Consider the following 26,561-nt stretch of genomic DNA (forward strand, 5'->3'; position numbering starts at 1 on the left):
TTTATGTTAAAAACATGTTTATTGATTCATGTTGTATAGCCCTCTGGAGCTTGAATGAATGCCAAAAATAATATACAATAAAAATACTGGCAACATTAGCACTCCCTCAGAAATTATACATATCTAATCAATTTACATAATCAGAATATAATTCAATATTTCATATGTGAATGCAGTACTGTCATTAAGGTTAACAATGGGATGCTGAGAGTCCCAGTATATTAACTTAAAGAGCAAATCTGGGATTCTAAAAAAAACAGTGGTAACCCCGCCAATTGTTTTAATAAAAAGCTGAGGGATGGGCCTAAAGAAAAAAAAAAACCCTCATAAACAGATCTATAAAAAGCCACCCAAAATATGCACAAATGGATGTACCAATCTCAGATTTCCCCTTTAAGGTTAACAATGGCATGCTGGGAGCTGAGTTAGTACGCAGTGTTACTGTCAGTACTGAGTATAGCATCATATGGTAAGAACATGGGGAATTCCTCACAAAAGCTAAGCGCTAAGGAACTGGATTTCACAAGCTAAGCCATGTCAACATTCAGTTGTAGGGGAGAGTGGGGTAAGTTGAGCCATTTTTTTTTTTTTTTCATTCAGTATCACTCCGTCAAGGGAAATATAATATTATTTCTAACAAAGATATCTACATATATTTCAGGATGTTGTGTATCCCTGGAAATAATCAGAATTCCAGTAAACAGTATTTTTAAAAACATAGCTTGTACCAAAAAAGTTGTCTCTTTGCACAACTTACCCAGAGTACGGGGTAAGTTGAACCATGGGACAGGGTAAGTTAAGCCACCTTCAAATTTCTGTACTGAATGAAATATTAACACTAACTTTTTAAAACCATGTCTAACTTTAACACAATTACAATCACTTTTTTTGTCTTTAAATAAGTTTAAGCATCTTTTAACACCACTCTCCCCTACATGTACAGTATAGCATCTCTTGTGGGATTTCACTTGCAAGAACATGTTGCTTCTAAAGGTCTTACTCGCTTGCATAGAAAAACAATCTTCTTTAGGCCCTACTTCTGGTCTTTTGGTGGTAGTGGAGCCCAATCCTGGATTTCCAGCTGCAGTGGCAGACAGGGCATGTGGAGGCTTGGTTGGAGGGGGGCAGGAGTAGCCCTGCGAACATCAGGAGAGCATCTCCGAAGAGAGGGGATCATGCTCTGCTTCAGTATGTCACAGTATATGTTGGCATTCATGGTTCCCTCAATGAACTGTAGCTCCCCAGTGCCGGCAGCACTCATGCAGCCCCAGACCATGACACTCCCACCACCATGCTTGACTGTAGGCAAGACACACTTGTCTTTGTACTCCTCACCTTGTTGCCGCCACACATGCTTGACACCATCTGAACCAAATAAGTTTATCTTGGTCTCATCAAACCACAGGACATGGTTCCAGTAATCCATGTCCTTAGTCTGCTTGTCTTCAGCAAACTGTTTGCGGGCTTTCTTGTGCATCATCTTTAGAAGAGGCTTCCTTCTGGGATGACAGCCATGCAGACCAATTTGATACAGTGTGCGACGTATGGTCTGAGCACTGACAGGCTGACCCCCCACCCCTTCAACCTCTGCAGCAATGCTGGCAGCACTCATACGTCTATTTCCCAAAGACAACCTCTGGATATGACGCTGAGCACATGCACTCAACTTCTTTGGTTGACCATGGCGGGGCCTGTTCTGAGTGGAACCTGTCCTGTTAAACCACTGTATGGTCTTGGCCACTGTGCTGCAGCTCAGTTTCAGGGCTTGGCAATCTTCATATAGCCCAGGCCATCTTTATGTAGAGCTACAATTCTCCTTTTCAGATCCTCAGAGAGTTCTTTGCCATGAGGTGCCATGTTGAACTTCCAGTGACCAGTCAGTGTGAGGGAGTGTGACAGCGATGACACCAAATTTAACACACCTGCTCCCCATTCACACCTGAGAACTTGTAACACTAACGAGTCACATGACACCAGGGAGGGAAAATGGCTAATTGGGCCCAATTTGGACATTTTCACTTAGGTGTGTACTCACTTTTGTTGCCAGCGGTTTAGACATTAATGGCTGTGTGTCGTGTTATTTTGAGGGGACAGCAAATTTACACTGTTATACAAGCTGTACACTCACTACTTTACATTGTAGCAAAGTGTCATTTCTTCAGTGTTGTCACATGAAAAGATATACTCAAATATTTACAAAAATGTGAGGGGTGTACTCACTTATGTGAGATACGGTAAGTCCTTCTACGTATCAGTCTCATCCTCAACAGTCTTTTTTAACATGGACTCTCTCTCTTCACTCTCCCCTCCCTTCGTTCTCTTCCTTCTCTGTACACATCCTCTCCCTCGCTCCACCCTGCTCCTCCTTCTCTCCATCACAGTCCAGCACCTCCAGGTCAGCCTCCCCCATCTCCTCAGACACAGAGTAGAGCCCAAAGTCACAGATGTCTTTTGGAAAGTCTTTCCTGGCCAGCTTGTCTTTGGTGGAGGCATGGATGGGAGTGGAGGAGGAAGAGGAGATGGGAGTGGAGGAGGTGGGGTTGGAGGAGGTGTCAGTGGAGGCCCAAGAGGGTACCACAGAGCCGTTGACCAGTCGGTTCAAGCCCTGAGAGGTGGAAGGGGATGTGGAGGAGGAGGTGGAGGAAGGGGCTACCCTCTGCTGGAGTATGGACGTGGTGTCGGGAAACATGTTGGTCTTAGCTGTTGAGAACTTGGGGGAGTACTTGAAGGAGTGGTCAGGGTAGACCAGAATGGAGGCCCCTGCCTCTTCACTGGGTTTACTTCCTGCTAGAGCCACGCCCCCACCCCCAGGCCCCACCTTCCCCTTCATCATCCCCAGGACTTCATACCTAAAGCTGGAGATGTCCTGCTTCAGCTCCTGGGGAAAGAAACATACACACATACAACTTGTTTATCTATTTATGACATTTACAGTGGACAGTGCACGTTAATCAACATTCATTGCTGGAGTTAGAAACAATGCTTATTGTTCTTCTGTAGTCCCTGTCTGGTGCTGGATAGAGAAACAAATGTAAATAAATGTGTAATGTCAGAGGAAACCAAACCTTACCTTAAAGTTCTCCTCAGTCAGTCCTTCCTCTGTCTTGGCATCTCTGATCATGGCTGCTACATATCTCTTCACCAGGTTCCTCAAAACCTCCTGAAAACAACACAGTCCACAGGTTGATAAAATCCTATCAAATACACCCACAACAACAACTTCTGGAGATAATATGGAAAGCATCATCCTGAGAGTGGACAGGTACAGGGATGTGTTCCAAATGGCATCCTATTCCCTATATACTATAGTGCACTACCATTGAGCTCTGGTCAAAAGTAGTGCATTATATTGAGAATAGGGTGCCATTTCAGAAAAATCAAGTTCAAAATATGTGCATCTACAGAATGAAACACATTGAAAACTGAAACATAATGAATTTTATATTGAAAAAAGAAACACATAAATACCTGATACTGGTGGTTTATTCTTACGTTTATAGCAGCCCGTCTCTACAAAAGAAGAACATTAATTTACTCCAAGAGCACACCAGGCAGCATTACTAATCAGTTAATGTGATTTCCTGCTTGGTAGAGAGCTGGCCAGCTAGCTCTGTCATCACCTGCCCATTCATTCCTGTTAAAATGATAGTTTGGGATTTTGGCAATGAAGCCCTTTATCTTCTTCTCCAGAGTCAGATGAACTCGTGGATACAATTTTAATCCAGTATGAAGGAAGGTAGAGGTAGTTTTGTGAGCCAATGCTAACTAGCTGTATGAAAAGACTTCCCGTCTTTGGGCTACGACTTTTTTGCTAAGCTAGCGCGTATGCTAGTTAGTATTGGCTTGTGAAACTACCTCTAACTTCCTTCATACTGAATGCAGAGACATAAAAATGGTTCATTGCCAAAATCCCAAACTATCCCTTTAACTTCTAACTGCTGATGCAATCAGAACAGTTAAGTCTCATGATGCACGTCTAACCATTCTGATGCTATCAGAACAGTTATGTCTCATGATGCACGTCTAACCATTCTGGGAAGAACAGGTCATTTCATTCATGATAATTCGTTGTGAACCACCCACTGAGACTAGAGAAGAGAAGGAGTAGAAGTTTCAACTGTAAGCTGTTCAGTAGAGTTGCAGAATTCCAGTAACTTTCCCAAATTCCCAGGTCTTCCAGAAATCCTAGTTGGAAGATTCCCAGAATCAGAGGGGAATAAACATGAAATACGGGAATCATCCAACCAGGATTTCTGGAAAACCTGGTAATTTGGGGAAATGACTGTAATTTTGCAACCCTACTGTTCAGTAAAAGTACTGTTAATGTAGACTAGAGACTTCATCCTCACCCCTATGGTTCCAAATGTTTCTGTTTTCTTGGCCCTGGTGATCTTGAAGATGTGTTTCCTGATCCAGCAGATGAAGTACCAGATTGACTTGGGGCTAGGGATGATGTTGAATGGAGAAGGCAGAGTCCCCCCCTCTTCAAAGTAACTCATCCACAACTTGGTTCTTGCAAACTTCCACTCAATGTCTGCATGATCCTGAACAGAAACAACACATGCTAAGCATCTGAACAAGTGATATGAACAAAACTGTGTGATATTAAATGACAGCAGACAGGTTGGACTCATAAACAAACAAGTGAATGAATGAATGATTTTGCATTCCAGTGATAGAGTAAGACTCACAGCGTTGTGTTGGTAGGAGTTGTTCATCATGGCTAGGGTTAGGATTAGGATTAATGTTACACTCACAGCAATGTGTTAAGTTGTTCATCATGGCTGGGGTTAGGATTAAGGTTAGGGTTTCACTCACAGCGATGTGTTGGTAGGAGTTGTTCATCATGGCTGGGGTTAGGATTAAGGTTAGGGTTTCACTCACAGCGATGTGTTGGTAGGAGTTGTTCATCATGGCTGGGGGTGGTGTTAGGGTTAGGGTTTCACTCACAGCGATGTGTTAAGTTGTTCATCATGGCTGGGGGTGGTGTTAGGGTTAGGGTTTCACTCACAGCGATGTGTTAAGTTGTTCATCATGGCTGGGGGTGGTGTTAGGGTTAAGGTTAGGGTTTCACTCACAGCGATGTGTTAAGTTGTTCATCATGGCTGGGGGTGGTGTTAGGGTTAAGGTTAGGGTTTCACTCACAGCAATGTGTTAAGTTGTTCATCATGGCTGGGGGTGGTGTTAGGGTTAGGGTTAGGGTTTCACTCACAGCGATGTGTTAAGTTGTTCATCATGGCTGGGGGTGGTGTTAGGGTTAAGGTTAGGGTTTCACTCACAGCAATGTGTTAAGTTGTTCATCATGGCTGGGGGTGGTGTTAGGGTTAAGGTTAGGGTTTCACTCACAGCGATGTGTTAAGTTGTTCATCATGGCTGGGGGTGGTGTTAGGGTTAAGGTTAGGGTTTCACTCACAGCGATGTGTTGGTAGGAGTTGTTCATCATGGCGATCAGCATGTTGAGTAGAACCACCAGAGAGATGACATTATAGGTTCCAAACATGGTGGCCCCTACAAACTCTGTGAATTGGTGGTCTGCCTCCACGTTGGTCACATACAGACTGATCAACCCAAAGATAGACCAGAACAACGACTGGAGCGTCTCAAACAACCTAAAGGAGAAAGAGAGCGAGAGAGTAGAAAGGGTTGAGAGAGAGAGAGAGAGAGAGAGAGAGAGAGAGAGAGAGTAGAAAATGGAGGAGAGAGAGAGTAGAAAGGGATGAGAGAGAGAGAGCGAGAGAGAGAGAGAGAGAGAGAGAGAGTAGAAAGGGATGAGAGAGCGAGAGAGAGAGTAGAAAGGGATGAGAGAGTGAGAGAGAGAGAGAGAGTAGAAAGGGATGAGAGAGGGAGAGAGAGAGAGTAGAAAGGGATGAGAGAGAGAGAGGGAGAGAGTAGAAAGGATGAGAGAGAGAGAGAGAGAGAGAGAGAGAGAGAGAGAGAGAGAGAGAGAGAGAGAGAGAGAAAGGAATGAGAGAGGGAGAGAGAGAGAGAGTAGAAAGGGATGAGAGAGAGACAGAGAAAGGGATGAGAGAGGGAGGGTTATATTTCTAAATATGTAAGGTAAGCAGGATTTACAAGAATAGTCAATTTATCATAAAAGGCTGCCATTCTACTTTTGCTCTAATCCAGGTAATTGTCAAAACATACATATCTGTCTAAATTACAAAAATGATAATTGCCTCCTGATTCTGGAAATATTGGGAACGTTACCAGAATGTTGTAGCCCAACCAAAACTTTAATATGTTACAAACAAACACATTATAATGCATGGTCTTTACTAACGTTGAGAACGCGTTGTTCTGTGTTGCGCAGCGGATGCCCTTGCATCCCTTCAGTCCCTCGTCTGTCTCGTAGTAGAAGTAGAGCTGGTTGAGCCCGTTAGCGAAGGCCAGGAGCACCAGGCAGTAGATAAACAGGAACTTAAGGATGTCCAGCAGCATCCTGCCCAGAGAGATCTGGAATAATGAGGATTATCATCATATTCATCATCATAGTCATCATCATCTTCAACTAGAACCTTTCATGCAATAAATTGCAGCTCAAAGTGCTTTACAGATCAGGGGCCATATGTACCAATCTTCTCAGAGTAGGATTGCTGATATAGGATCAGGGCCTCCCCTGACCATGTAACATTATTCATTGCAAATTAAATGGAAAAACTGATCCTAAATCAGCAGTCCTACTCTAAGATGCTTAATACATACTGCTCCTGGACATAATGACAGAAACGCAGTTGGATGATAATCCTGACCTGTAGAGGTCCCAGGTGGGAGTTAGCTGTAAACAGAGAGATGAGGCGGATGGAGCTGAAGATGTTAGCAATGGCAAACACAGCCTCTGCTACCAGGGTAGGATGCCACATCTGCCATTCGTTCCTGGCCCTGAAGCCACTGTACTGTGGGAGAGAGGGAGACATGGAGGGGACATGTCAGTCTACTGTGGGAAAGAGGGAGAGACGGAGGGGACAGGTCAGAGTCTACTGTGGGAGAGAGGGAGAGACGGAGGGGACAGGTCAGTCTACTGTGGGAGAGAGGGAGAGACAGAGGGGACAGGTCAGAGTCTACTGTGGGAGAGAGGGAGAGACGGAGGGGACAGGTCAGAGTCTACTGTGGGAGAGAGGGAGAGACGGAGGGGACAGGTCAGAGTCTACTGTGGGAGAGAGGGAGAGACAGAGGGGACAGGTCAGTCTACTGTGGGAGAGAGGGAGAGACGGAGGGGACAGGTCAGAGTCTACTGTGGGAGAGAGGGAGAGACGGAGGGGACAGGTCAGAGTCTACTGTGGGAGAGAGGGAGAGACGGAGGGGACAGGTCAGTCTACTGTGGGAGAGAGGGAGACACAGAGGGGACAGGTCAGAGTCTACTGTGGGAGAGAGGGAGAGACAGAGGGGACAGGTCAGAGTCTACTGTGGGAGAGAGGGAGAGATGGAGGGGACAGGTCAGTCTACTGTGGGAGAGAGGGAGAGATGGAGGGGACAGGTCAGAGTCTACTGTGGGAGAGAGGGAGAGACGGAGGGGACAGGTCAGAGTCTACTGTGGGAGAGAGGGAGAGATGGAGGGGACAGGTCAGTCTACTGTGGGAGAGAGGGAGAGATGGAGGGGACAGGTCAGAGTCTACTGTGGGAGAGAGGGAGAGACGGAGGGGACAGGTCAGAGTCTACTGTGGGAGAGAGGGAGAGACGGAGGGGACAGGTCAGAGTCTACTGTAGGAGAGAGGGAGAGACGGAGGGGACAGGTCAGAGTCTACTGTGGGAGAGAGGGAGAGACGGAGGGGACAGGTCAGAGTCTACTGTGGGAGAGAGGGAGAGACGGAGGGGACAGGTCAGTCTACTGTGGGAGAGAGGGAGAGATGGAGGGGACAGGTCAGAGTCTACTGTGGGAGAGAGGGAGAGACGGAGGGGACAGGTCAGAGTCTACTGTAGGAGAGAGGGAGAGACGGAGGGGACAGGTCAGTCTACTGTGGGAGAGAGGGAGAGACGGAGGGGACAGGTCAGTCTACTGTGGGAGAGAGGGAGAGATGGAGGGGACAGGTCAGTCTACTGTGGGAGAGAGGGAGAGATGGAGGGGACAGGTCAGTCTACTGTGGGAGTGAGGGAGAGACGGAGGGGACAGGTCAGAGTCTACTGTGGGAGAGAGGGAGAGACGGAGGAGACAGGTCAGAGTCTACTGTGGGAGAGAGGGAGAGATGGAGGGGACAGGTCAGAGTCTACTGTGGGAGAGAGGGAGAGATGGAGGGGACAGGTCAGTCTACTGTGGGAGAGAGGGAAAGATGGAGGGGACAGGTCAGAGTCTACTGTGGGAGAGAGGGAGAGACGGAGGGGACAGGTCAGAGTCTACTGTGGGAGAGAGGGAGAGACAGAGGGGACAGGTCAGAGTCTACTGTGGGAGAGAGGGAGAGACAGAGGGGACAGGTCAGTCTACTGTGGGAGAGAGGGAGAGACGGAGGGGACAGGTCAGAGTCTACTGTGGGAGAGAGGGAGAGATGGAGGGGACAGGTCAGTCTACTGTGGGAGAGAGGGAGAGATGGAGGGGACAGGTCTGTCTACTGTGGGAGAGAGGGAGAGACGGAGGGGACAGGTCAGAGTCTACTGTGGGAGAGAGGGAGAGACGGAGGGGACAGGTCAGTCTACTGTGGGAGAGAGGGAGAGACAGAGGGGACAGGTCAGTCTACTGTGGGAGAGAGGGAGAGATGGAGGGGACAGGTCAGTCTACTGTGGGAGAGAGGGAGAGACAGAGGGGACAGGTCAGTCTACTGTGGGAGAGAGGGAGAGACGGAGGGGACAGGTCAGAGTCTACTGTGGGAGAGAGGGAGAGACGGAGGGGACAGGTCAGAGTCTACTGTGGGAGAGAGGGAGAGACGGAGGGGACAGGTCAGTCTACTGTGGGAGAGAGGGAGAGACAGAGGGGACAGGTCAGTCTACTGTGGGAGAGAGGGAGAGATGGAGGGGACAGGTCAGTCTACTGTGGGAGAGAGGGAGAGATGGAGGGGACAGGTCAGTCTACTGTGGGAGAGAGGGAGAGACGGAGGGGACAGGTCAGAGTCTACTGTGGGAGAGAGGGAGAGATGGAGGGGACAGGTCAGTCTACTGTGGGAGAGAGGGAGAGACGGAGGGGACAGGTCAGAGTCTACTGTGGGAGAGAGGGAGAGACAGAGGGGACAGGTCAGTCTACTGTGGGAGAGAGGGAGAGATGGAGGGGACAGGTCAGAGTCTACTGTGGGAGAGACGGAGGGGACAGGTTAGTCTACTGTGGGAGAGAGGGAGAGACAGAGGGGACAGGTCAGTCTACTGTGGGAGTGAGGGAGAGACGGAGGGGACAGGTCAGAGTCTACTGTGGGAGAGAGGGAGAGACGGAGGGGACAGGTCAGAGTCTACTGTGGGAGAGAGGGAGAGACAGAGGGGACAGGTCAGAGTCTACTGTGGGAGAGAGGGAGAGATGGAGGGGACAGGTCAGTCTACTGTGGGAGTGAGGGAGAGACGGAGGGGACAGGTCAGAGTCTACTGTGGGAGAGAGGGAGAGACGGAGGGGACAGGTCAGAGTCTACTGTGGGAGAGAGGGAGAGATGGAGGGGACAGGTCAGTCTACTGTGGGAGAGAGGGAGAGATGGAGGGGACAGGTCAGAGTCTACTGTGGGAGAGAGGGAGAGACAGAGGGGACAGGTCAGAGTCTACTGTGGGAGAGAGGGAGAGACAGAGGGGACAGGTCAGAGTCTACTGTGGGAGAGAGGGAGAGATGGAGGGGACAGGTCAGTCTACTGTGGGAGAGATGGAGGGGACAGGTCAGAGTCTACTGTGGGAGAGAGGGAGAGATGGAGGGGACAGGTCAGAGTCTACTGTGGGAGTGAGGGCGAGACAGCGAGGCGGCATTCCATAGTTTGTCCAGTAAGACTGCTCCACCGGACAACTTTTGACAAGCGTGAGGCGCTCCTATTCATTTAAATGAAGCCTGAGTGTAAGCTGGTTGTATTTTCAAGAGCTCGTTGTGCAATTTATTCAAGCGTATTTCATATTATCTAGTACACAACAACCATCATACCTTGACATAGGCAACGAACTTCAAAGAGATGGTAGCCAGGTACAGAGAGTTCATAACAAAGTCCATGAGGTTCCACCAGTCATGGATATAGTCCTGGAACCCTCCATCCCACATCTGTTTAATCTCTGTCCAGATGAAGCCTACAGGACAGAGAACAGACCAGCAGGTTATGGTATGTCCCAAATAGCACCTTATCTCTTACAAAGTGCATTACTTTTGACCAGAGCCCTATGTAACTCACCCTATCCTCTACATAGTGCACTACTTTTGAAGAGGGCCTATGGGGGCCTGGTCAAAAGTAGTGATCTAAATTGGGAAAATGGTGCCATTTGGGACGCAGTCCTAGGGTTAGGGTTGTCATGCCTGTCTGATGCCCGACAGGCATGTCTGTTTCACTTCTCTGATCTAGAGCCACATTCCTCAGGTGTTAAAATCAAATCAAATTGTATTTGCCACATGCGCCAAATACAACAGGTGTAGACTTAACCATGAAATGCTTGCTTACGAGCCCTTCCCAATGATGCAGAGTGAAACTATTATAATAACAATTAATTAGTAACACAAGAGGAATAAAATACACAAGAATGGAGCTATATACAGGGAGTACCAGTACCAGATCTATGTGGAGCTATATACAGGGAGTACCAGTACCAGATCTATGTGGAGCTATATACAGGGAGTACCAGTACCAGATCAATGTGGAGCTATATACAGGGAGTACCAGTACCAGATCAATGTGGAGCTAAATACAGGAAGTACCAGTACCAGATCTATGTGGAGCTATATACAGGAAGTACCAGTACCAGATCTATGTGGAGCTATATACAGGGAGAACCAGTACCAAATCTATGTGGAGCTATATACAGGGAGTACCAGTACCAGATCTATGTGGAGGTATATACAGGGAGAACCAGTACCAGATCTATGTGGAGCTATATACAGGGAGTACCAGTACCAGATCTATGTGGAGCTATATACAGGAAGTACCAGTACCAGATCTATGTGGAGCTAAATACAGGAAGTACCAGTACCAGATCAATGTGGAGCTATATACAGGGAGTACCAGTACCAGATCATACCAGTATTTCAGGTAGATATGTACAAGGCAGGGTAGAGTGATTCAGTATGCATGTGTGTGTACAAATGTAGGATCTTAACTGTATCACTTTTTTGTTTCTGAGGATGTTCCTGCCTAGCAGGAAATGCAAACTTGTAGTGTATTTGAGTTTTAACTAGGCTTCTAAAGTTTGCCCTAATGAAAAATGTATCAACCCCTACCAAAATGTCCATTAATTATAATCCACGTAATAATTCACATTTCATGGTGCTGCAGGATTTTTTTCCTGCTGTAGCAAACTGGCTCAAATTAAGATCCTACATCTGTATGTGTGTTTGTGTTTTCGGTATGCGTGTGTGTGCGTGTGTAGTGTATGTGAATGTGTGTGGATTTTGTGTGAGAGTGTCATAGTAGTTTGTGTGTGAGTGTGCATACAGTCAGTGCAAGATAGGGTCAGTGTATATAGTCTGGGTAACCATTAATGAACTATTTAGCAGTCTTATGGCTTGGGGTAGAAGTTGTCTCAGAGCCTGTTGGTCCAAGAGCCTATGTGCCGGCAACGTTTGCCGGACGGTAGCAGAGTGAACTATGGCTTGGGTGGCTGCAGTCTTTGGCAATTATTCGGGCCTTCCTCTGACACCGCCTGATATAGAGGTCCTGGATGGCAAGGAGCTCGGCCCCAGTGATGTACCGGGGTGTCCACGCTACCCTCTGCATCGCTTGGCGATCGAGGGTGATGCATTTGCCATATTAAGCTGTGATCCAGGACAGGTAGACAGGTATGAACAGGTAGCAAGCCCATGCATCCTGCCATGCGGTTGCACTGAACAGAGCACCATAATGGAAGTTACATAGGACACACATGGGCTGGGTTGTCTTGCAATGCAGTGTGTGTTCAATGCATGAAAACCAGGTGTAAACGGTAGATAGAGTATTTGGCTGAAACACAAGCTTGGTTTCCACCATTTCCTGTCAGAATTGTCATCAACTAACATCAATAGCAGTCTACTTGGTATGTCTCAAAGGACTCTATTATCAGCTGGCCTTCTGTGGAGTTGTTATGTATCAATGAAGCACGTGTCCAAGTCTTTCCTTTCTTGATCAACCATGTTGTGCAACTCTGCGCACGTAAAACACACACACACACACACACACACACACACACCACACACACACACACACACACACACACACACACACACACACACACACACACACACACTCTTACCCAGTACCCAGGGTAGTATCATCCATTCCACAACCGTAGGAGGCGGCCCCTGTCTGTTGGGGTCTGTAGAGACGATGTGCTGGGAGGCCAGCAGCAGCAGGAACAGGAAGGTGAGATATGACGTTGTGTGGCAGATAAACTTGATGAAGGGCTTCCTAATGATGAAGAAGAAGATTACTTTATTGTCCAATATGTCTAACAGAAATTCAACTTCAGCTTCCTGACAGATGTTTCCCATCAGACCAGGGATTCAACTGGCAACCCTCCGGTTGCTGGCCTGCCTATCTAACCTCTAGGCTACTTGCCTGATGAAGAGTCCATAGCGGCTCTTAGGAGAGACCAGGTAGCAGAGGGATAAGAGGGGGAAGAGGAGGCCGATGAAGACACAGGTTAGGAACTTCCCTGCCCAGTGACGACGCCTCCATCCAGGGAACTCATCGTACCAACGAGACGCAAGCAGCTGCTGACAGTTGGGCTGGGCTACAAACTGGAGGAGGGAGATGGAGGGAGGGAGGAAACGAGAGGGGGGGGGGGGGAGACGTGTGTCTAATGCAACTTCACAATGTTTACTATTCTCTCACTTGCTTTCCACTCCACATTGACAAACAACTGACACGAAAACAGGCACATCTTAAGCAAGCCTGGGCAGTTGGGTACAGCATACATCATACTGACAGTTAGACAGTTGGGTACAGCATACATCATACTGACAGTTAGACAGTTGGGTACAGCATACATCATACTGACAGTTAGACAGTTGGGTACAGCATACATCATACTGACAGTTAGACAGTTGGGTACAGCATACATCATACTGACAGTTAGACAGTTGGGTACAGCATACAGCATACTGACAGTTATACAGTTGGGTACAGCATACATCATACTGACAGTTGGACAGTTGGACACAGCATACAGCATACTGACAGTTGGACAGTTGGGTACAGCATACAGCACACTGGCAGTTAGACAGTTGGGTACAGCATACATCATACTGACAGTTGGACAGTTGGACACAGCATACAGCATACTGACAGTTAGACAGTTGGGTACAGCATACAGCATACTGACAGTTAGACAGTTGGGTACAGCATACAGCATACTGACAGTTAGACAGTTGGGTACAGCATACAGCATACTGACAGTTAGACAGTTGGGTACAGCATACAGCACACTGACATTTAGACAGTTGGGTACAGCATACAGCATACTGACAGTTATACAGTTGGGTACAGCATACAGCATACTGACAGTTAGACAGTTGGGTACAGCATACAGCACACTGGCAGTTAGACAGTTGGGTACAGCATACATCATACTGACAGTTGGACAGTTGGACACAGCATACAGCATACTGACAGTTAGACAGTTGGGTACAGCATACAGCATACTGACAGTTATACAGTTGGGTACAGCATACAGCACACTGACATTTAGACAGTTGGGTACAGCATACAGCATACTGACAGTTATACAGTTGGGTACAGCATACAGCATACTGACAGTTAGACAGTTGGGTACAGCATACAGCATACTGACATTTAGACAGTTGGGTACAGCATACAGCATACTGACAGTTATACAGTTGGGTACAGCATACAGCATACTGACAGTTAGACAGTTGGGTACAGCATACAGCACACTGACAGTTGGACAGTTGGGTACAGCATACAGCATACTGACAGTTGGACAGTTGGACACAGCATACATCATACTGACAGTTGGACAGTTGGGTACAGCATACATCATACTGACAGTTGGACAGTTGGACACAGCATACAGCATACTGACAGTTAGACAGTTGGGTACAGCATACAGCATACTGACAGTTAGACATTTGGGTACAGCATACAGCACACTGACAGTTAGACAGTTGGGTACAGCATACAGCATACTGACAGTTAGACAGTTAGGCACAGCATACAGCACACTGACAGTTAGACAGTTGGGTACAGCATACAGCATACTGACAGTTAGACAGTTGGGTACAGCATACATCATACTGACAGTTGGACAGTTGGACACAGCATACAGCATACTGACAGTTAGACAGTTGGGTACAGCATACAGCATACTGACAGTTAGACAGTTGGGTACAGCATACAGCATACTGACAGTTAGACAGTTGGGTACAGCATACAGCATACTGACAGTTAGACAGTTGGGTACAGCATACAGCACACTGACATTTAGACAGTTGGGTACAGCATACAGCATACTGACAGTTATACAGTTGGGTACAGCATACAGCATACTGACAGTTAGACAGTTGGGTACAGCATACAGCACACTGGCAGTTAGACAGTTGGGTACAGCATACATCATACTGACAGTTGGACAGTTGGACACAGCATACAGCATACTGACAGTTAGACAGTTGGGTACAGCATACAGCATACTGACAGTTATACAGTTGGGTACAGCATACAGCATACTGACATTTAGACAGTTGGGTACAGCATACAGCATACTGACAGTTATACAGTTGGGTACAGCATACAGCATACTGACAGTTAGACAGTTGGGTACAGCATACAGCATACTGACATTTAGACAGTTGGGTACAGCATACAGCATACTGACAGTTATACAGTTGGGTACAGTATACAGCATACTGACAGTTAGACAGTTGGGTACAGCATACAGCACACTGACAGTTGGACAGTTGGGTACAGCATACAGCATACTGACAGTTGGACAGTTGGACACAGCATACATCATACTGACAGTTGGACAGTTGGGTACAGCATACATCATACTGACAGTTGGACAGTTGGACACAGCATACAGCATACTGACAGTTAGACAGTTGGGTACAGCATACAGCATACTGACAGTTAGACATTTGGGTACAGCATACAGCACACTGACAGTTAGACAGTTGGGTAAAGCATACAGCATACTGACAGTTAGACAGTTAGGCACAGCATACAGCACACTGACAGTTAGACAGTTGGGTACAGCATACAGCATACTGACAGTTAGACAGTTGGGTACAGCATACAGCATACTGACAGTTAGACAGTTGGGTACAGCATACAGCATACTGACAGTTGGACACAGCATACAGCATACTGACAGTTGGACAGTTGGACACAGCATACAGCATACTGACAGTTGGGTACAGCGTACAGCATACTGACAGTTTGGCAGTTGGGTACAGCATACAGCATACTGACAGTTTGGCAGTTGGGTACAGCATACTGCATACTGACATTTAGACAGTTGGACACAGCATACTGACAGTTGGGTACAGCATACAGCATACTGACAGTTATACAGTTGGGTACAGCATACAGCATACTGACATTTAGACAGTTGGACACAGCATACAGCATACTGACAGTTGGACAGTTGGACACAGCATACAGCATACTGACAGTTAGACAGTTGGACACAGCATACAGCATACTGACAGTTAGACAGTTGGACACAGCATACAGCATAATGACAGTTAGACAGTTGGACACAGCATACATCATACTGACAGTTGGGTACAGCATACAGCATACTGACAGTTGGACAGTTGGGTACAGCATACAGCATACTGACAGTTAGACAGTTGGGTACAGCATACATCATACTGACAGTTGGACAGTTGGGTACAGCATACAGCATACTGACAGTTAGACAGTTGGGTAAAGCATACATCATACTGACAGTTGGACAGTTGGGTACAGCATACAGCATACTGACAGTTAGACAGTTGGGTACAGCATACAGCATACTGACAGTTAGACAGTTGTGTACAGCATACAGCATACTGACAGTTAGACAGTTAGGCACAGCATACAGCATACGGACAGTTGGACAGTTGTGTACAGCATACAGCATACTGACAGTTAGACAGTTAGGCACAGCAGTAAACACACTCAGCTAATGGAGGAGGTCAACTAAGGTCCCAGATTACATTAAATGTTTAGTTTGGTTTAGTCCAGCAGCACCTCCAGCTGTTAATGACCTTAATGTGCCTGATCATTCTGGTGAGTGTTACCAGCTGTCCCTGGCCTGGTCCCAAGTGTCCCTCCTTGGCATCTTTGTTCCTCTCTAATATCCTCCTCACACACTGTACTGCTCTGCGCCAGATGCTTTCTCTTCATATTGTCCTTGTCAGCACAGTTCCAGGAACTGTGGTGGATGTGTTATGAGACCATTACAGTTTGGCTCAACTAGCCTCAGTAGTGTGAAAAGGGCATTTCTTTCAGATCTGCCTCTGCTTACAAGGTTTGATAAGGAACACTCTGACTGTCTCAGGTACCATCTAAAACACTCTCTGTCTCAGTCGCTCTCTGACTCATGACCTCACTGATGACCTCATCCCCCACAATGCCCTGCTCTAAGTGATGGGGATCCATTTGGTTGTAATTTGTTTGTAATTCTGTTAGACTGAGATTAACCTCACCGTCACACAGAGAGAGCAGCGCAGATGGTTCAATCAAATCTCCCAGAGAGAAAAACATAACAATGTTTCATGAGGAACAGATTTGACGGACAGGCACTCTTTCAAACAGGAACATGGAGTTCTTATAAATGTCTCTCTGTGGAGACTTGAGTCTTATCTCTGTTCTATCCCTAACCCTAAAAGGATATAGCATGTTGCGTATTTTCAGCAGTGCCATACTGTAAATGTCCGTCTCATGGAAAGGGTTAAAAGTAATAAGCAATGAATGTGTGTTTTTTCTGCAGTTTTCAGTCATCTTCACTCTCTACGTGAGTACAGATGCAGTGTCCCCTTCTACTCAGTAGGGGGCAACATTTCACAACTTCCATTTCATAACTGTACTAGGGAATAGGGTGCCATATAGGACGTGGCCAAGGTTGTTGTTTTCCTGTGCATCATGCTGCTTTCTGTGTAATTTAGATGTATTGTGAGTTAGTATTCCAAGCAAACATTATCCTATTAGTAGCATCCGTATTGCTTTATCATTATGTTTCATTACGTTCCCATCAAGGGACTGGACAGCAGACTGAGATAGCTCCAGTAATGTGTTGTTTCACTAAGGAAGGATGCCATTTTCAGACACAACCTGGTGATTACCACAGAAGTACAACTCACATAGGAAGTCTCCACCCCAATCCGGCCATCTACTACTTCTAAATCCTATCTTAGAGATAACAGCAGACATTAGCTTCATGCTTTATCCACTGAAATACAACATGTGAAACCCTCAGCTGTACTAAAGACATTGGGAGGGAGAGCCACCTGGCTGAGCTTCAACATGCAGTAAAACGACAATAAACACAGCTTCCTGAGGAAACATGGGTTATGGCTTACCTCTTTCTGTGTGTATTTGATAGCCAGTTTGAGTCTGGCCAGGTCGTTGGTGTTCTCATCCAGTAGAGGGTTGATGTCGTCTCTGTAGTTCAGGATCAGCTCTAGTTCTCTGGAACTCCTGGTTTGGTCCAACAGGTCCTTGGCAAACTGTTTACACTGCTGAGATAACTCCTCATACTCCGACTTAAACTCATTCTCTACCTGAAACAGACAGAAACTGTTAGTTAACAATCAATAAACTAGTTAAAAACTCTTTATAAAACCTTTATACTGCTAGGACAACTCCTCATACTCCGACAGAAACAATTTCTCCACCTGAAACAGGAATAAACTGTTAGTTAAAAGTCGAGCACAAATAAACACTGTCATACAACACCGTGCATTTCCTAACAGGCAGAAGATGGGCGTCAGTGCACTCTCTTGTGGAGGTCTTATGTTCCACATAAGAATGAAAAGGATAAAGTCAATTCATAGTCCATAAATTGCTTATAAAGTACTTACACTGCTGAGACAACTCCTCACTCTTCTTTGACTCGTTCTCCACCTCAATTTAATAAAATTAACTAACTATAAGCAAATATCTGTTAAAAAAGCCACCTTGCTGAGTTCCTGTAGTTCCCAGGAGAGCTGGAAGGCTGTGAGGAAAGGGTCTTCACTGGAGAGAGCTATGAGTGATGGGCTGGACAAGGCCTTGTAGATGTTGAGACGAGAGCGGGAGTGACGCAGACTATCCACATCAGAGCTGGACACGCACTCCATGCAGTTACAGCGCACCTGGAACACACACCAGTACTGGAGAGTTAGTGGAGGAAGGGCAGTATTGTAACTATCATACTGTACTCTACTATTGTATCATACTGCATAGGGTAGTGTAGCCTGCTGTGACTATTGTACTGTACTACATTACATACTATATCATACTGTAGCATGTAGTACTTAATCATTTACCATAGTACTACACCACAGTGTAGCATATATCCAGATTCAGACCCACCTCATGCGGCTGGGGCATGGACACCCCCTTCTGCACCAGCAGTTTGATGATCTCATAGTTGTTGGTGTGAGCTGCCAGGATGATGGGTGTGATGTCAGGAGTAAAGTTAGAGAACTGCTTGTCCAAAAGAATGGGAGGAACCTGGAGGGAGGGCGGGGCAGAGATAAATAAGGGTTATAGTCAGATAGGGATGATGATGGCAAGAGAGAAGATATGTGTTCAATCCAGATATTGATTGAAGAAGAAAACTGAATTAGACAAAACTTAATTAATAACAACATTGTAGTATTATCAATATCAATACCATAATGTTTCGTTATGAACCAATACAATAGAGGTACATGGCTTAGGTTTTACTTGAGAAGTAGCTGTGTGTGTGTGTGTGTGTGTGTGTGTGTGTGTGTGTGTGTGTGTGTGTGTGTGTGTGTGTGTGTGTGTGTGTGTGTGTGTGTGTGTGTGTGTGTGTGTGTGTGTGTGTGTGTGTAAAAACAGGCTTTTAGACATTTTTACAAATATATAAGAAGAAAAAAAAATTGATATCAGATTTACACAAGTATTCAAACCAGTACTTTGTTGAAGCACCTTTTGGCAGTGATTACAGCCTCATGTCTTCTTGGGTATGACGCTACAAGCTTGGCACACCTGTTTTTGGGGAGTTTCTCCCATTCTTCTCTGCAGATCCTCTCAATCTCTGTCAGGTTGGATGAGGAGTGTCGCCGCACATCTATTTTCAGGTCTCTCCAGAGATGTTAGATTGGGTTTATGTATATACATTTGCAAAAATAAAAAAATGTACTGTTTTTGCTTGGTCATTATGGGGAATTGTGTATAGATTGATGAGGAACATTTTTAATTTAAGGTATTTTAGAATAAGGCTGTAACGTAACAAAATGTGGAAAAAGGGAAGTGGTCTGAATACTTTCCAAATGCACTGTATGTGCTACCTCCTGGTGATGTCATTTGGAAACACCATACCAACACACAACTGTACATTTCGATGAAACATGGGGAAGCCCCAAAATTGCCTACCATGGAAGACTGTGTTTCAGACAAAAGGAAGTGGATGGCGGCACATTTGTTACTTTTAAACTCGTACAAAACAGAGGTCCCAAGAAACAAAGAGATCTGCTGGTTTATCTGACAATTAATCTCATCACAAATAAAACTATGAAGGATCTCGTTGTTACTCTGTACCCTGATCTCTCTTTTGACAAACATATAAAAAATATGTTCATCATTGCAAACATCTGAAGCTTTTTGTCAAAACATTAAGCAGAAATGCTGATCCATGATTTTGTCACTTCAAGATTAGACTTCCGCAATGTTCTACTAAATAAACTTCAGCTAGTGCTAAATACGCCTGCTAGAATCTTGACTAGAACCCAACATTTTTATCATATTACTCCAGTGCCCGCCTCTGGCTTCCTGTTAAGACTAGGGCTGATTTCAAGGTTTTACTGATAACCTACAAAACATTGCATGGACTCCTTATTGTTCCTAGAATTTCTAAGCAAACAGCTGGAGGCAAGGCTTTCTCCTAGGTTAATTTTTATGGTATGGTCTCAACCTTTAAGTCTTTACTGAAGACTCATCTCTTCAGTAGGTCCTATGATTGAGTGAAGTATGGCCCAGGGGTGCGAACGTGAACACCAATGCACTGGAGTGACGAACCACCCTTGCTGTCTCTACCTGGCCGGCTCCCCTCTCTCCACTGGGATTCTCTGCCTCTGACCGTATGAGTCACTGGCTTGCTAGTGCTCTCCCATACCGTCCCTAGGAGGGGTGCATAACTTTTGAGTATCGCTATACTATAATTGAGTGGGTTGAGTCACTGAAGTGATCTTCCTGTCTGGTTTTCCGCACCCTCGAGCTCTTGCGGTGGGGGAGCTCTTCGTGGGCTGTACTCCACCTTGTCTCAGGGTAATAAGTTGGTGGTCTGTTGATATCCCTCTGGTAGTGTGGGGGCTGTGCATTAGCAATGTGGGTGGGGCTATATCCTGCCTGGTTAGCCCTGTCCCAGGATATCTCTATAACCACTATGATTGTTATTTGTCCCTGCTTGTCATCTATGAATGTTTGAACATCTTGAAGAATAATCTTGCCTTAATGACCATGTACTCTTATAATCTCCACCGGACACAGCCAGAAGAGGACTGGCCACCCCTCACAGCCTGGTTCCTCTCTAGGTTTCTTCCTAGGTTCCTGCCTTTCTAGGGAGTTTTTCCTAGCCAGCCACTGTGCTTCTACATCTGCATTGCTTGCTGTTTGGGGTTTTAGGCTGGGTTTCTGTAAAAGCACTTTGTGACATCTGCTTTATAAATCAATTTGATTGATTGATTGATTAACAGGGTCTAATCATTTAGTATGCATCCCAAATGGCACCATCATAGGGCTCTGGTCAAAAGTAGTGCACTATATAGGGTATAGGGGGCCATCTGGGACAACCACAGTCTGATTGGTCTCCCTCTGGGAGGAGCTAATAAGGAAAGAGGCACTTGAGTGACCACTTCACTTACAGTATGAGGAAATACTAGCTAACAGGATTACATTACTGTTCCCCTTATCACAACAACTCAGATCTAAGTGATGTTCCCGTAAACCACAGGTCTTCTTGTCATTGATTCCTGATGCTCCTGATGGTGTGTGTGCATGCATGCGTGTGGTCCAGAGGATGAGTTTGCATAACAAAGTGATGTTGAAACAATGACTAGCATCGCTGCCAGTTAGGTCATGCTGTTGAGATGGAGTCTGACCTTACTATCATTATCTCTAATCTCCCTCAGAAGAGATGGAGAAAGAGAGGTGGAGAAAGAGAGGTGGAGATGAACTAGAAATGGAGAAAGAGAGGTGGAGAAAGAGAGGTTGAGAAATAGAGGTGGAGATACAGTAGAGATGGAGAAAGAGAGATGGAGAAATAGAGGTGGAGATACAGTAGAGATGGAGAAAGAGAGGTGGAGAAATAGAGGTGATAAAGTAGAGATGGAGAAAGAGAGATGGAGAAATAGAGGTGGAGATACAGTAGAGATGGAGAAAGAGAGATGGAGAAATAGAGGTGGCGATACAGTAGAGATGGAGAAAGAGAGGTGGAGAAATAGAGGTGATAAAGTAGAGATGGAGAAAGAGAGATGGAGAAATAGAGGTGGAGATACAGTAGAGATGGAGTAAGAGAGGTGGAAAAAGAGAGGTGGAGAAAGAGAGGTGGAGAAATAGAGGTGGAGATACAGTAGAGATGGAGAAAGAGAGGTGGAGAAATAGAGTTGGAGATACAGTAGAGATGGAGAAAGAGAGGTGGAGAAAGAGAGGTGGAGAAATAGAGGTGGAGATACAGTAGAGATGGAGAAAGAGAGGTGGAGAAAGAGAGGTGGAGAAATAGAGGTGGAGATACAGTAGAGATGGAGAAAGAGAGGTGGAGAAAAAGAGACACAACGGTCTCCTCTGATAGAAAGATGAGAGGGTGTAAATACACTCTTCTATTACACTCCTCTCCCTCTCTCTCTCTCCATCTGATGGAGGGACAGAATCCTAACTCAGATGTAATACTGTATGGTGTATGTAGACATTGTCTCAATAGCTAACCAAATGGGAGGCTCTATGAGTTCTTGTCCATCTAGTTAAAAGGGTCTCAGTTGAATCCAAAGTGTTTCAGAGCAGCTTTGGGGCTGTGGGAGTTTTCTTTGACGTCTTTGAAAATGTGTTTGAGAAGTGTTCAGCCCCCATATGCTTTCTCTGTAATGGTGTGTGTGTGTGTGTGTGTGTGTGTGTGTGTGTGTGTGTGTGTGTGTGTGTGTGTGTGTGTGTGTGTGTGTGTGTGTGTGTGTGTGTGTGTGTGTGTGTGTGTGTGTGTGTGTGTGTGTGTGTGTGTGTGTGTGTGTGTGTGTGTGTGTGTCAGACCTACTGTATTCTGTTCTGTTACATGTTTTAAAACTAGCTGAATCATATATGTACCCTTGATAATGCACAGTGTATTTTGATAAAGTTGTATGCATTTCAGGACTGTGTATGTCTTCCGGTTACATTTCACGTTCTATTTTTGGCCCTCTGCAAACAAGAGTAATAGTCACAATAAAATATATTTTTTCAAGATAAACGGTTGAGTTTAAATAGCCTAATATCATAATTCTAGATATTGTATCCTTTGTTAGGAAGAGTTTTGCCTGTGATGGCCACAGCCCCGGTCTCAGTTATGCACCCTTGAGTTAGGCCTAATTATGACATGCCAATATTGTTACTGTTTTTAACATGTGCACCGCTGCTAAATACTTGTTCGCAAGTGCCCAATTATCTATGTAATTCGAGTTAAGTTATTTTCCTTCAGTTTGAGCATTTATTTCTAATGCTTTGACCGTGTCCTTGTGTGTTGCTTCTTGGAGCTCCCTCGCTCCCCACCCACATATGTTTACTCTCCCCTTCAGAGCATACAGGACACTGAACCAGCAACCTGCCAAGGCTCTTAACCACTAGGTTACCTGCCGCACCGGGGAAATACATTTTTGCTCCTAGTTTGTTTGTTTTTGTAAGTCATTTTGCCTATCTTCCCAACATGTTTATTTATTCTACCATCACTACCATTACTTAGAAAAATATATTTGTGCACCTTATCCTTTTCTTACTGACTGCGTGCCTGCCCTTAGGACTGGTGAGATCATGTAACCTTTTCAGTTTCACATAATAAGATGTCTTCAATAGGCTACAGATGTATCACAGTACACACACATCAGAAAAATACAGTAGCCTATACAAATGAAAGACAGTACCTGCTTATTGACTCGTTTGCTATAGTGATCCACAGACATGTAAATCAGATGATTAACATATTGCGAAGCGAGTGTATAAGTAAACAGACTGCAAACAGAGGAATCACAAGGAGGGCTAGGAGATGTGGTGAGGAGGATCTTGTTTAGTGGTTTAAATAAAGTGATGAGCAGAGTAAAGCGTTCTCTTTCAAACCTAAGGGACCCCCTGTCTGTTTTATCATACCTCTTTTCACCTGTTCATGGCTAAGTCTCAATGGCACCATATTCCCTAAATAGTGCACTCATTTTGATAAGGGCTTGTAGGGTTGTGTGCACTAAATATGGAATAGGGTGCCATTTTGGGATGCAACCAAGATCAACACAGAGAGAGAAGAGATGCTGTGGAGAATATATAGTAAGAATGATGGTTCAAATATCCAGAGTGCAAGTGTATGGAGAAAATGTGTAAATTGCCCAGAGTAGCGTATCTCATTGCAGTCCTGAGAGAACCAGTTAATTAGAGTAGACCAACACATACAGAGAGAGAAGTGAAAAGGGAATTATGTGCAGAAGAGAGAGACACTGTGCTGAAGCATATATACAGTGTGTAATAGCATGGAGAAACATTTCTAAATTGCACATGTACATTTTCTCCTTGTAGCTTTCAGTTAGGGTTGAATGTTAATGTTTTCCACTGAGTCCCCTAACCAGGGGAGAGGGGGGTTGGGGCATTATATAAAAAAGGGGGGGGATTAGAAGTGATGCAAGTAATGTTATTTAATAGACTCAAATCTGCTAATTTCATTGCTGATCTATTCCATGAAAAATAAAATAGGTTTGAAGTAATCCTTATAGGAATGAGTATGTGCCTGGGAGGGGATGGGGTAGTGTAAAGCACAGGAAAACAACAAGAGGGCATATAGTAGAGACTGTTCTATATCGACATGTCTGGTCTAAGGCCTTTCTCAAGACCAATCTGATTGTAAAGCAGGTAGCCTATTGGTATGTAGGTGATAACACAAGGACAGTGTGTTGTGCTGTATGCAGGTGAACCCCTCCACTAAGTGACTATAGCCAACACTCAAGAAAAGGGTGCAATTTGGGAAGCACTCTGTAACTGTTCTACCTGTTTCTCCCCGCTGGGCTTCTTGTGGTTGAGCAGCATTTCCACGGCCCCCACCACCTCTTTACGGATGGCGTGTAGCAGAGCGTCACCGACGTACACGTTATAGGTGAGCAGCAGCTCTATAATCTCCAGGTTCTCATTCTCTATAGCGATCAGCAGAGCTGTGCGGCCCAACGGGTCTATACAGTTAATGTTGATCCGGAAGTAGATCTCTGCCTCCTACAGGTGGAAGAGGGAATGACAACGGATGTTTACTTTGTTATATGGTATCATGATAACAAATTGTATCATGTTTATTGATGTTGTACTTGAACTGAGACTTATTTATCCCTCCCTCCCACCCTTCCCTCTTCCCCTCTCTCTCCCTCCATTCCTTCCTTCCTCCCTTCCCTTCCATCTCTCTCCATTCCTCCCTCCATCTCCCCTCCCTCCCTCTCCTCCCTCCATCCCAACCTCTAAAGCTTGTTGGAGGGAGGTATAGTATACTTTCCCTCTCTCCCTTCTCTCCCCCCTCCCTCCCTTCCTCCCACTCTCCACCTCTTTCTCCCTCCCTTCCCCCTTACTCCATCAACTCTCCCTCTCCTTCCTTCTTCCCTACTTCCAGAGCCCGTTTGACTGAGGCGCATATTCTCCTTTCTCCTCCATCCCCTCCCTTCCTTCCTCCCTCCTCCTTTCCTCTCCTCCCTTCATCCCAACCTCATCCCTACCTCTAGAGCCTGTTTGACTGAGGCGTAGTCTCCTTTCTCCACTGCTCCCAGGTAGTTCCTTTCCAGGCCAGACAGTTCAGACTCGGCCCTGACAATCCTCAGAGCGATCCTGTCCCTGTAGGAGGAGTTGTCTGTCCTCCTGTAGTACAGTCGAGACATCGCTGCTACTGCTAGGCAATCTCACTCACCTGGAGTATGAAATTATTTTTACATAACTAATTTTTGCTATTTTTACATCCGTTATTAGACAGTGGCAACGATGATGATTATGAACATGGTCTTTTGCCTGCTAATGCCTGCAATGCAGTGAAGAAAACGATATGACAACAATAACGTCTAATGTAACTGGCCCCTCTAACAGTACAACTGGCCCCAGCTTGGCCCCCCCAGTTGAAATGGTCTAGAACCGCCACTGCAATGGACTGGATCAGATTTACATACCAAATCTTACTAATTGCCCTGAGGGCAGGTTGACTAATTCAACGTTCTTGGCAGTAAAGAAAAAGTCCAGCAGAATCTAAATCAACAAAAATCAAGAGGCTAACAACAAAGTCAGCAAAGCATTTACATACATTTGCTGGATAATATAAATATTTCTTAGTTGATTTTAAAATGAATATGATAACAACTGCTGGTAATAACTGAATTTGTTGAAACCATTCATATCCACAAACGTTCAATGTGGCTGTTTGTAGATCATCCCATCAATGTCAATATACTATACAAACACAAATACACAGCTAAACTTACCGTCTCAGTCCAGTACGTTTTAACTGACATTTGATTGTCAAAAACCTATACACTTCTGTTCCATTGCTTGACACACATAGGCCTACTACAGCAGGTCTTCTGTGGGTTGCAGGACAGAAATAGGACGAAGAAAAACTATTCCACCTTGTTCCTTTGGGTATTTCAGTTGACAGAAGTAGCCTATACTGAATATGTAACCTAAAGCAACAACGTTATAATTAGAGCAAGCTGGTACTGTCTTCCTCTCTGGTCGCGATCATACATGGTTGCAAAAAAAATAATTTTCCAGAATTTCCAACAATTCCATGATAATTCTCGGGACTCATAACCATTCAATTCAGTAGGTGTGATCTTGGGAAACAATTATTTGTTCAAGTGTAGGAAATCCACCCTAGTTAAAAACATTCCCAAACACGCAATGAAGTCCACGGGAGACGCACGCATCCTCTTCGCTGCCTCCAGCTTCGCGCGCTCTTCCGTTGATAGACTGCAGGAGCATCTCGTGACTCAGTAGGAGTGTGTATGGTCGCAGAAGAAAAACATGCAGGAATAATACAGAAGCGCAATCCGCTATCTTCCTTTGAGATGCATGTCCATGTGAATTGATTGATTGGTTTAATTTATTTTATAATTTAACGTAAAAGGTTGTTCCAGCCAGAGA

General features: G+C 45.4%; 1 protein-coding gene across 1 annotated transcript; it reads right to left on the minus strand.

The window, feature by feature from the left end:
• On the minus strand, window positions 1–26,477 carry LOC106581007 (short transient receptor potential channel 4). The gene is made up of 16 exons (XM_045703718.2): window positions 25,901–26,477; window positions 25,151–25,338; window positions 24,444–24,662; window positions 18,585–18,725; window positions 18,188–18,364; window positions 17,591–17,791; window positions 12,617–12,802; window positions 12,316–12,466; window positions 10,031–10,170; window positions 6,750–6,893; window positions 6,281–6,453; window positions 5,414–5,609; window positions 4,350–4,544; window positions 3,469–3,510; window positions 3,071–3,160; window positions 1–2,878 (listed from the first exon to the last, which is right to left on the minus strand). The coding sequence occupies exons 2-16, from the start codon at window positions 25,307–25,309 to the stop codon at window positions 2,297–2,299; spliced, it is 2,796 nt and encodes a 931-aa protein (XP_045559674.1). The 5' UTR covers window positions 25,310–25,338; window positions 25,901–26,477; the 3' UTR covers window positions 1–2,296.
• Window positions 26,478–26,561: the final 84 nt, after the last annotated feature.

The sequence above is a fragment of the Salmo salar genome, chromosome 20 (genome assembly GCF_965601325.2).
Source record: "Salmo salar chromosome 20, fSalSal1, whole genome shotgun sequence".
Classification (NCBI taxonomy): domain Eukaryota; kingdom Metazoa; phylum Chordata; class Actinopteri; order Salmoniformes; family Salmonidae; genus Salmo; species Salmo salar.

What these genes read in the sequence shown, in the direction of transcription:
- LOC106581007 (XM_045703718.2), bottom strand. Translation starts at nt 25,309, where the DNA reads ATGTCTCGACTGTACTACAGGAGGACAGACAACTCCTCCTACAGGGAC. An exon ending in CAGTCAAACAGGCTCTAGAG is followed by an intron (nt 24,663 to 25,150) that starts GTAGGGATGAGG and finishes TTCCACCTGTAG; the next exon opens with GAGGCAGAGATCTACTTCCG. An exon ending in TCAAATACACACAGAAAGAG is followed by an intron (nt 12,803 to 17,590) that starts GTAAGCCATAAC and finishes TCCCTCCTCCAG; the next exon opens with TTTGTAGCCCAGCCCAACTG.